The sequence below is a fragment of the Sphaeramia orbicularis genome, chromosome 15 (assembly GCF_902148855.1).
Source record: "Sphaeramia orbicularis chromosome 15, fSphaOr1.1, whole genome shotgun sequence".
In the NCBI taxonomy this organism is placed as follows: domain Eukaryota; kingdom Metazoa; phylum Chordata; class Actinopteri; order Kurtiformes; family Apogonidae; genus Sphaeramia; species Sphaeramia orbicularis.
The window spans coordinates 28,022,988-28,035,664 of record NC_043971.1 but is presented as its reverse complement, the minus strand read 5'-3'; the positions used below and the strand labels follow the sequence as shown (position 1 = coordinate 28,035,664).

At 36.2% G+C, this 12,677-nt stretch overlaps 1 protein-coding gene across 1 annotated transcript in view; it reads left to right on the top strand.

The window, feature by feature from the left end:
* LOC115434484 (inactive phospholipase D5) overlaps nucleotides 1–12,677 on the top strand; it is an 89,747-nt gene that overhangs the window by 46,871 nt on the left and 30,199 nt on the right. Inside the window, exon 2 of the mRNA XM_030156454.1 lies at nucleotides 12,487–12,623. Within this exon, the coding sequence (XP_030012314.1) occupies nucleotides 12,487–12,623 (137 nt within the window). The remainder of the gene's footprint in view (nucleotides 1–12,486; nucleotides 12,624–12,677) is intronic.

The following is a 12,677-nucleotide window of genomic DNA, read 5'->3' as shown; positions in this document are numbered from 1 at the left end:
TTATTGTTGAATGTATATCGTTCATTTTTTTCTGTTATGACATGGTGTTTGTGCTCCATATCATGAATTTGGTGATGAGCAAAATAAAATAAAATGGAATGAATTGAAAATGAAACATGTTATTATTATATTCTGTCTGGTTTATTATTAACAGGGGTCATCATCCATCAAATTTAGCTTTGCTCAGAATGCAAAAGCTACAACATTGATTTATGAAGTTGTAGCAAATAGCTGGCAAACATCAACTTATATAAATATGAATGTAAATATGAATGCAGTTGACAATTAATGTTTCAGTCAATTGCATAACCAGAGCTATCTATTTCATTTCATTTTAGCTTTGTACTGGCACTGGAAAGTCAGACTTTACTTCTTTACTATTACTTACCTCTTCTACCAACAAGATAGATCACTCTGTTTATTCACAGGGTCCTTGTGAATGAATGAGTAAATCAACATCCAATATTTTCAGATTAAAAATAAAAACAAAACTATTAAACTCTTATAAGACTAAATAAATACTAATGAATATTTCTATCCTGCAGTAACTTAGGTGCACAGAGAGAGAAGGGAAGCAGACACAGAAATAAACAGGAGTGACACTCCACAGAGGCTGACTCCGACAGAAAACACAATATAGCGACAGGCATAACTGTATGAAATCTGGCCTTACTCTAAATAGAGACAGTAAGTGAGTGAGGAACCAGACAGTTTATTGGAAATGAAGCACTCGCAGCTTTTTGCCCAGAACAGCAAAACACACACAAATACCTACACGCACATGCAGTCTTGCATCCTCAGCAGATCCTGAGGAACATGACAGCAGCTGCCTGATATTGCTCTCATGCTGTCACTCATTCTGCACCTCTGGCATCTGAAAGCTACTCTATATTGAGTGCCAGAGGTCCTGCATTGTACATACAGAACAGGCAAGGCAACTAAACCTTGAAAATATTTAGATGTTTTTCTCTCCCCAGCACCACTCAGGCATTTTATCTGTTTATTGCTGGTGAAAACACTGAGAAAAATGAAATGTCTTCTTCTATTTTGTGGCATTTACCCACTTTGCTACACTGCTGCTTTCTGAGATTAGTCTTATTACATTTGCTTCATAGGAGTGCTGCTCGATTGTAATACCTTAGAAGTTACATCAGTCAGCTATGAGGTGTGAGTGAATATGGAGAGTGTTTTGTCACGCTTACACAGAGAGATCCAGATATAGCCATAAAAGTGTTGGGTTTTTTTTTCATGCAGGAGCCAGAGTAAAGCTGGTCAACATCAGCAGCAGTGTGAATGTCATAAATCACTGGAAAGTACACAAACTGTAAAGTCTTAATCCATAGATTCACACGGCAGTTTTCGTTATGGTATCCAGATGATAATAAGGGAAAACATCACTCAAGTAAGAGCTTAGAATAAACATGTTTCTCCGTCACAAATTAATCATACTTAGTTCTGAATTCCTGCTCTTTAACTTCATTACAATCTGCTTCATAGAAACCAAATTTACTTTGTGTTTTTTAGTAACATCTCATCATCAAACCAAAATTATCATTTATGATATTAATTCTAAACCATATTTTGGTGAAACCTTGAAAAGATGTTATTTTTTTGTGTCTAAACAACAGACTATGTCAAAATAGAACTTGCAATATCATTTCCTCCCTCTGTATAAAAAAGAAAGTAAAATCTAACACATGAGCTGCCAAGTTGCTTGTGTGATGTAATTTGGAGTCTGTAGAATATGGATGCTAAGATGTGGCATCCGTTTTAGTTAGCCAACTAGTTCCTGCAGCTGATGGACTCTGAACTACAGTTGGTCATTCACCCATTTTTATGACTTAAAATAAAATGAATCGTCAATCAGAAAGATTGAGTCTTTAGTTTGACATAAATCCCATTGACTAACATGGAAGAGATAGTATTTATGACAGCCACCTGTCAGCCACCATGGGAACATCAGCATGTTTTGATGTCTCCACTTTTGGGAAGCTGTTACTTTGACCAAATCTAAGTCATATTATTGTCACAGCCTTAACACCAGATTTGTACACGTTCACTTTATTTAACCCATCTTGTAAATGCACTGATTGTCCTTTTGTAAGTGATTTCTACACTAATAAGATTCTGGGGATGATAAAGGATTGAAAAAGATACAGGAAAACCAATCAATGGGAGACATCTCAGTGATTATGTCATTTTCCTCTATAGTCTGTGTCCATCACCTGCGGCATATAGGGGCACTAACTCATAAAACACTGGCATGTGTTGTGACTGTAGGTAAATGTCACATCACATTTAAATTGGCGTGTGTGTATTTCATACATATTTTCCATTTTCCTCCTACAGCCCTATTTGCATGAAACTAGTGTAGTGTTTTTATGTAGGTATTTTAAAGTTTAATTTTAGACGTATATTTTACTGATTTTAAATTAGCCTTAGTTTTTTAGTCGTTTTTAATGTATTCATTTATTTATTAGTTATTTATTTTATTCATATGGCAAATACGGGTCCTCAGAAACCAGTTTTTTTCTCTTCTTTGTGATGGAATGACAAATAAAACTCCTTAACCTGTGGACCTACACTGATCTCCTGCATCAGTACTTCGTATGACACATTCGTACTGGATAAGCTAATTTTGTATTTTACTTGATTTTACTGACTTTTTTTCCTGACTTCTGATGTCAAGGGCAGTGTAACAGATAACTGTTGAAAAATAGAAAAATGTTCTTTAGTTTACACTGTTATGTCATTCATCTGATCATCTGCTGAGATGTCATTTCTCTGAAGGATTTATCTCTGCTGTTTCAGTGAATAATTCATGTTAAATCATAACATGATCCAACTGAATTTCCACTCAGGACAGTGTTAAAATGTTCATTTATCATCACCAGCCAGATTCTATGTAAACCAGGAAATAGGCAGAATGAATGCACAGCAGAGACACAAATTTGCACATGACTTTTGTGTTTGTATAAATAGTACATCAGTAATTCGGGGTCAGATTTTTACTGTTTGTACTGCTGCCTTCTGGTCACCACTATATAATGTTTCCAAAAGCAAAACCAGTCACTACACAAAGTCTTTTATTCCCACTGCTATTAGGCTCTCAAACACAAACCCCACCCACTGTAGATGAAATTGACTATTTTTTGAGGACTTATTTATTGGACTATTTATGGTTTTATTTATTGAGTTGTAATTATTGTTTTTTATTGACTGATGATTTATGGGCCTATATGAGTCTTAATGTTTCCTTTTCTTTACTGATCGTTGTAGTGTGCATGTCAGAAAGCTGCTAATGAATAGCTCATCAGGGATAAATAAAGTTGTCAGAAGAAGAAGAAATTACAGACATGGCAGATTCACATGGGACTAAGCTCACAGATGACCTGAAAAATTATTTTAAGAACTACCAAAGATCCACATGTGAACAGGGCTGAAGTTACATGACAATCATATTTTCATTATTTATTCATCACTATTACTAAAAGCCTTTCATCTAAATTCTAATAAAGTGAATGTGTGCAACTACAGCCATAATCAGGTATTGCTTTTATTAGAGGCACAACAAACCATGTGTTTTCTGGACCATGGATGATTTTCCTTAAACCAAAACTATTTCTTCAAGCTAAAGCTGAACTTATATTGTTACCACAGATGAGGTGACACTGCTCTCGCCATCTTTCTGGCATCTGCAGCACCTCCAGGTCTCATTAGAGAAATGAGTCAAGGTTGTTTGTGATAGTGCTCACAGATCAGTGTTGTGTGTTTCTAAACTTTTCTCATTTTAACACCACAGCATCTTGTTCATCCTTTTCTTCAACAAAACCACTCAGTGAATCACAGGATAATTGGACTCCTGATGCTTTCCTCTAGCTATACTTTGGAAAGACTTATTCCTTTTGTCTGTTGTTTAAATTTCTGTTTTCTTTGTCTTTTACTGTTGCATTGTTCCATGAGGCTTTTGACTGATGCATTACTAAATTCATTATTGGTGCTCTTCTGCTTTACTTCAGCAACGCTATAAACTGACAGAGCTACTCATAACAAAATACGACACATGAAAAATCGACTCCACTTTAGTGATCACCATATTTTTTGCTGTCACACTTTGCACATCACACTTTTTGTCTCACTTGTAGCTGGATTAAGTGTGCCAATATTTCCACAGATAGAAAAGGGCAGATTTTAAAGATGTTCAGAATTGGCAAAGAGCTGCAGAGAAAAGGGCAGACTCTGTTTAAACTCCTGCCTCTGATCGCAGGATATAAACATCCACCCTCACTGGCCCAGCCTTCACCTCTGTCTGCGTGTGTTTGTTTGCAAAGGAAGAGGGATAAAGATAGACACAGAGAGCAATAAAGAGAGAGAGCATGTGTGTAGGAGACTGGCACAGTGCCATCCACCTTGTACACCACTCGCCAGAGTTTTTTAGAGAGACTCTGGGGAGCTTTCTAAAACAGCCAGCGTGCAATCTCACTAAATCATGTTATTTATGACTCTTTTTTTTTGCAAGTCACTCAAGGCTATCTTTGCTGCTCGTGTAGGAAAAAAATGTGATTAAATTTGACTCTTCAGCCACAATACATCTCATTAGTGACAACACAGAATTACTTTTTATATTCACGTCCCCTTCAGGATGTAGTGAAATAAATCTATCCCCTTATTTTTCCTTATCTAAACAGTCACTATACACACAAACATACTTAAGTCAGAATAAACCTCTATATCAGAGGTGTCAAACATACAGTCTAAGTGCAAAAATAAAATGAAGTTATTAACAACGTGTCACACTCATTTTAGTTCCAAACTCCAATCACCAAAATTTTAACAAATGTTTTGCCTGCTACTAAATGCTATGCTTATTTGTAGATCCACTGTAATCTTTAATGCACATGTAGAAACAAGAAGTTGAGGTGTCATATTGTTAAATATTGTTTTATTTTTTCTTTAGCAATTTCAGGTTGTTCATGTTATTTCAATTCTTTTTTTAAAGGATAGTTTGTACACATTTAAACATGGCAACATGTAAACATTTTAATAATCATAATTTAATTTTACTTTCTTGCACTAAATTTAAGAGAAACATTTGGAGTGGTCATTATTGATAGATTATTATGCTGTTATTTTACCGGTCTGGCCCAGGTGAGATTAAACTGGGCTGTATGTGGCCCCTGAACAATAATGTAATGTAATATAATGTAGGCACTGTTTATAATAAAACTGGCTTGAATATATACAGATAGTACACTGGATATTCTGTGACACCTACAGATGTAGTGAGCTTTGGATGTTTCAGTCCAGTACCTCCTCAGTCTATCAGTAGTGGTTGTGTTCATGTTTTCCTGACTGCAGCACACTGAGGAGGTCAATATTTGGACGACTGGTAAACTGATCTCATTTACAGAATATTTTACTTTTCTTTACCTTATTGGCACAGAAAGAGCTTTATGATGTGTCTGATTTACCCAGAAGTCACTAGGAGCCACTTGTCCCCTGTCTGCTGTTTTGCTCAAGGACACTTTGACGTGTGGGGATCGAACCGCTGACCTTCTGGTTCGCAGACTCTGTTTCCTGAGCCACAGCCAGGGGTTAGAGCAGGTCTTTGATGATTTTTTTGGCTCAGGTCAACAACTCTCGGTGTAAACATCCAGAAAGTTGGAAATTAAAGATGTACCTGATGGTGCGTTCAACAGAAATGACTAAAGTGCATGCAACCTTTACTCCAGAAGATGTGCAGATAAAGGACTAATTCACCTTTTTTACAGCAGAAACAGTACAGACAAATTGTATATAAAAATACTGAGAGAAAAAAAAAAATAGATAGATAGATAGATAGATAGATAGATAGATAGATAGATAGATAGATAGATAGATAGATAGATAGATAGATAGATAGATAGATAGATAGATAGATAGATAGATAGATAGATAGATAGATAGATAGATATAATGTTAATATTGCACATATATATACAAATTAGTTTTAAATGTTGGCAACAGAACTTAAAACATTGTGATGCCCTTTGTCTGTGGTTCAGTCTTCCTTTTCTTTCTCCTCTTTTTTATATTGTTTTCGTCTCATTGAATAAGAATTCCGAATTTGCAAATTTTGCAGAATTTCAAAATTGCATTAATTTCCTTTATCTGTTTAGTCAGTTTCATCTTTTGTGCTGTTTTGTTTTGTAGCATCTTTCATAGTATTTCCATGTTATTACATCTTTTACATACTTTTCATCTTGTTAGGCCTTCACATAATTTTCATCCTATGTTTGTCATGTACATATGGATATTCCCACTGATTACTTTTAAAAGTTTATCTTCCCATTCATTTATTTTGACATTGGTCTTGATGTTGGGAGGGTGCACACTGATGCAAAAAAAAACAAAAAACAGATTATCTTTATTAATTGGAATATCCATCAGCACAAAGAATTAACTGTGTGACTAGAAAGTACAGATTTTTGAGTTAAAATGTAAGGCGTAAAAGTACAAAGTTATGATAGAAACAATTACTTAATAACAAATAAAGGTTACCTGGAAGCTTAATTTAATACAGTAGGAACAGTACATACTTATAAGTACAGTGTATTATTATTATTATTATTATTATTATTATTATTATTATTATTATTATTATTATTACTTCCCACTGTTGGCATTCAGCTGACTTCACCTGCTTTATGGTCTTGTTGTGGACTCTCTCTATACCAGGTTCCCTGAAATGTAGAATATAGCCCCCTATGCATCCACCACTTTCAGTATAGAAGTTCTCAAGTATCTGCTGCAGGAGTCTGGAATCCCTGGGGCGTCTCAGATGATAACGGCACTTTCACGCTTTCTACACCAGGGTGTGTTTGGACCATGTCAGGTCCTCAGTGAACTGTCCCCTCTCTCTACCTCATTACCATTAATTTTGATGAGGTGGAAAACCCTCTACTGATTTTTCTTAAATCATGTCTTTTGTCTAACTGGTGTTTGGGCCACTTTACTTTTTCTGCACAGTAAAAGATTACAGCCAACACCATCAGGTTGATTGTTTATGCTGCAGTCTTTTAGTGATTTGTTACAGTCATGTCTTTGGTGTCACCTCATGTTTTGACATTGGTAAAAATGATCGTTTTCATGAGAGCCCTGAATAGTAATAAGCTGTGGTCTGGTAACACTCCTGCTCTTAAAAAAATAACACTCCAGCACACAGACTTTTTCTGCTGTTGTGTCAGAATACTTCCTGTCTATGGTCTATTGATTTTTGGCTGTGCTCCAGTGTCTGTTATCACTGTCCCTGGTGCACACTTTCACTTTGACCTTTTCATATGAGCTTTAATGCACATGCACATCTGACCACATGTGATGACTGTAGTGGGTCATTGAAACAAACGCTGTTAATATGAGAAGTCCTTAGTGGTTTATTCTTCAGCAGGCAGACTGTTTTGTATGCTTAGTTTAAGTGCACAACCATGAGGGGCAATTTACATTGAAGCGACATTTACCCTGTGAAGGTTTGCTGAGTTTGCTTTTGTTAAGTGCATGGGTTCTTCTGTGGTGGCTGCCCAACCTGATCAGAAAAACAACAGTACTATCTATTCTATCTATTCTTTTTGAAAGTAAAGCAACCAGTGTTTACATATGCAAAATATTGCAGTTGTAGGAATATGAATGCAAAAGTATGTCATGTGACATTATTAAACACAGACAAATCTTAACATTTGTTGCGTTACTGTCTGTTTTGAATCTTTTGTACAATCTTTAATATTTTATTTAGTAGTTATAGAATTTTTAACCTGATCTGTGATATTTTGCACATATTAGCAATTGACTATAGGTTTGTAGTGTGTATATGAAATCCAAAGAAATATATTAAATAGATATTGTGAAATCACCCATAGGTTTTTGGACTGCTGTTTTGAAGTGAGGAGTTGGTTTTCAGCTGTTTGCATCTCGGCTTTTTGGAACCAGAATTGACCATATTGGAACCAAACAGTAGAGTTTCAGGAGCACAAAGAGTGGTGTGTGAAACGCTATGGACTGTTTTGTTGTTGTTTTTTTTTACTGTCATTTTAAACTGTAAATTTCATTAACATTTGAGTAAAAAAGTAATTTGACAGCCTTCTTAGTGCAACTTGTTAAATACATGTACAGTAAAGCTGTCTGTCAAGGTAAAAAAAACTGCTCAGAGAAGCTCAGACAGTCTGATTTGGTAGGTATGAGGTGTCAATCACACCTTCACACCTGTCAATCAAAGTCTGACACAGTAGACATCAAGAACTTCTATTTCTACCCTAAAACTGTACTGACAAAGCAATAGTTTAAAGATTTGCAACACTTATTAGTCCAAATGACACAAATGAGACCAGAATGAAACCTAGAAAAAAAAACTTATGGATTTTGGGCCAAATCAACAAAGCAGAGGTTGCACCCACTAATTGCACATGGAATTTCTGCTGCTTTTTCAGGTTCTATGTATGAAAGATTTTGCACCACTGATATGCTTGTGCAAACAAATGCATCAAGTTTTGAAAATTTAATTTGTCTTGTGTGTCGCTCTGCATTTCAGCACAAAAAGTCATCCACACGGAAAAGTGCAGAAACTGTACCTTCACACACAGATCTCCACGATTACAAACCAACGTTCATGTTTCTCTGGTGTTTAGCATCTACAACACATTCTTCTGATATGTCAAAACCAGTTGAATTAAGACTGAGTTCTGTTTTGTGTGACAGCTGAATGCGTGTCACAGTGTCTCCAAACGCCAAAAGGGACTGTACACATTTACACACAGCACAGCAGTGATAACTTCTTAACAGAAGACCAAGCAGGATCTGATAGTCATTAATGCCATGTGCTCTGAGTCTGTTGCATTCCGGGATTTTAAGATCATAAGATGATATACTTAATGTAGGACATCCTGGGGATCAGTTCTTTTTATCTAACTGATCTGAGCCATCCAATATCTGACTTAAGATTTCAGCTTGATATCATTGTGCTTTCATTCAATGTTATCCAAGCTTAGCAATGATTTTTTTTTGGAGAAACAGAGTGATATAGTGAGACAGAGTGAGTCAGAGGCGAGTATTCCACCAACTTTGCAGTTATTGTTACCTGAATTAGCCAAACTGTGTGTGGTAATTTGCACTGGTCTTTGTAAATTTGGTGTTTTTTTTTTCCCCACAAGGTGTATTTACAAAAAAAGCTGATTTTGTGCCCAGTGTTTCAATTTTGTTTTACATCCATGCAAAATGACACTGGTTCAATATGCAGTTACATAAGTCCAACTTTTGTGGCTGGTTTGTGAATTACTATGTTTTTGTCTCGTTTGCATTGGTTTTGTGCTTTCTTTTCTGGATCTGGTCCTTAGAATTGCAATCAGTCTATTCTGTCATTTTTGTTCTGCCTAAGGGTTCATTGTGCTGAGATAATATTGCTTGTTATTTCTCTCAAATTTCCAGAGTATCGTTGGTAACTGTTGCTCATTCAGTATAATATGCAGTGGTACACCGTGGACCTGATGTGGATAGATTATTTAGAGAGACTCTGAATGCACATAAGAATTGAGGATAATTTTCCACACACTAATGTTACCAAGTAGCAGAAAAACCTCCTCTCCTGTCAGACATCAGTTCAGATAGATGGTTGTGTGGGGATTGGAGTGTGAAGCTGAATGTCCCTGCCTGTCTCCTCTCTGGTCCACTGGGGACACTCAATTGTCTCGATGCTAGATTAATTTAATTCCCACATGAGGAACTAAGGGCATGAATCTCTTGAGCTACAATAAACCAAAAAAATTATCAATGCGTTTAGTGTGTTTGTCTTGCAGGGGTCGATGGTGTATGATATGAGATTTGTCTCTGAGGATGGAGAGTTAATGATCTGCTCTGCTCAACGATAATTAGTTTTTCCTCCTCCCGTGGTTTCACATTTTATTGTTTTACAAATAGTTAAGGCGTTTTCAGTAACTGGACGGCTCTATACGTAGAAAGTATGTGTAAGCTTCTTTTCTGTGGTTTTTACTTTGGTTTGATGAAAATGTCAGTATTCGTGCTCCATGGTGTTCAGGGAAGCATATACAACATGGAAGTCAGACCTTTACTTGATATGCAAAATAATTCATATACTGAACCTCAAATCCTGCACCTCCAGAGACACTTGGAATTCTCCAGTGTGGTGAATTTAACATTTTTCCTATAGTAATAGTGTTATAACTGTTATTCTTGTTAATATGGTTCCACTTATACTGCCACTTTCTTATTTTATACACACATTTTTTTTGGTTTTAACTCAGATGTCTTTGTATCTTTTAAAAGTCTACTTGTTTTTAACCTTCATTAAAGCTTTTTCTTAGATTTAATGGTTTTGATTCACTTTAATGGTCAGTTGCTTGTTGTGTTATTTTCCTACAAAGTATGTGTGTACTTTGCACAACATATTGTGCTTCCACCTGGAGTGAGATGTTGTGTATAAATAAATGTTTGCTTGTTTGCTTACATAGCACAGGGATTTGTTTTTTATTACCAATTTTGGTGTTAGGAAAAAGCAGAATTCATAGGCCGGGATCCAACTCCAGCCCTCAGGATGTTTCATTCCATCCTTTTTTCACAATCATTTCCTGTTAGCTTACTCTTTGGGCCATCACATACTCTCAGGGGCCCCAACCCCCCCTTTTATGGAACACAACAAAGTTATGTAATCACACATTATGACATTAAGGCACTACAATTCTATATATAAAGCAAAAAATATAGAAAAATTAGATTCTTTATTTTAAAATATTACCCACATTGTCTGCAAACAAATGAATGTCCATCCATCAAAAAAAAAAAAAAAAATACTGCTTTGCAAAACATTATAGCAAATATCACAGCCACACTCAGATATAGAGAACATAACCAGGTTTATAAGCTTTGAGCCCAAGAGCATGTTTCTGTAACCAAAATTCTCCACCATGCATCATTATTCTGATTCTGTTGGGTTTCTGTAAATTGGCTTAGTCTGGTTTTGACCAACTCTCTATATAAAGTGTCATGAGATAGTTTTTTTGTTGTGATCTGGTGCTATATAAATAAAATTTGATTGATTGAGTGATTTGATTGGTTTTCCACTGTAAGTCGCTTTGGAAAAAAGCGTCTGCCAAATGCATAACCATAAACATTATAGCCCCTTTCCACCAACATTTACAGGAACTTTTATTTCCAGGAATTTTACCTAGAAAAAAGAATTCCAGTTAATCTGTGTGGTTTGTGTTTCCACCGCACCTCAAAGTTCTTTAAAATGTAGACAAATCAGATGACTGGGGGAGTGGTAAAAGAAACTGCACTACACCTCCAGTCCATTAGGTGGGAGTAAGAAGAGGCTTAACGACAAACAAGTACAGTGAAGCCAAAAACAGCAACCGACAAGCCCACGTCACAAAATGGCAGGAGGGAGGACACTCGAGTTGTTCTGTTGTTTCTTGTGTTTTACTACATTGCAAATAAAACCATGCATTTTGCACCTTAAAGACACAGAACACACTGGCTTAAATATGCAAGTGTGCAAGTGTGTTCCACCAATCATCGTTCTTCAGCTCACAGCCCCGCCCCTCAAGAACTCGGGGGAATCTCAAAAGTCTTATCTCCCTACTAAGAACTATTTTCACAGTAAATTTAGGGATTTGAGAAAGTTTTTCCCAGGGTGATTGTGGTTGACATACATCAAGGTTTTTATAAATTCAGAGTAAATTATAAAAGTTCCTACAGTGGAAAAGGGGCTTTTGTTGCAGTCTGCAGCTTCACTGTTCAGCTTCACAGATGTCACCAAGTATCACATGCCAAACACTGAAAATTATTAAAAGTTAGAAATTAAGGATATATAGGGTAGGACTCACTTTCTGCTGAGAATAATTACATTCACCTATTACTTTAGCTGCATGAATAATGAGAACGTAAAAAAGTAATCCTGGCAAAGTGGGTGTGATAGTTCTGAATTAATCTCCTTAAAACATCCATGTTTCACCTTGTAGGACACATTTTCTTATACAGTAGATGGACTGAAGTGAACTGGTCCATTAGTAACAGCTGTGAGACATTCTCCTTTATATTTTCTCTGCTCTTATAGAACATGACCCTCATTTCCTTTCTAACCATATGGAACCATTTGGATTTTATCCAAACACAAGCAGCATCCATTTCAATTTGTTTTCTCTTTTTTTCTTCCGTCTTTCTTTCTTTGTTTCTTTCCTCTCTTCTTGTATGACTCACATTCTTTATATGGAACTTCAGAGTCTTACTATTAACAAAGACCTTGTACATGTTTGAGTAAAATTCACCTCTATATCATGTTATGACCTGCTGAGCTGAGCATTAAATCAGAAAGATGGTCATCTGGTGCTGCCAGCTTAATGGGAGTCAAGGTTGGGGCACTCTGGCCTCATGTTTTTACAGAAGTGTTAAAGAGTAGAAAATACACTGTGAAAATCAATGCTGTTTTCTTTCTCTTTCTTGCAGTCTCAGCAGAAGTGTATCGTGATCTTTGCCCTGGTGTGCTGCTTCGCCGTACTAGTGGCACTAATTTTTTCGGCTGTGGACTTATGGGGTGAAGATGAGGATGGTATAACAGAGGAGAACTGTAGCAAGGACTGCAGGTGAGCTTCAAAAATGTACATACAGCATATCAAGCTACATAAGGGCGACAGCTT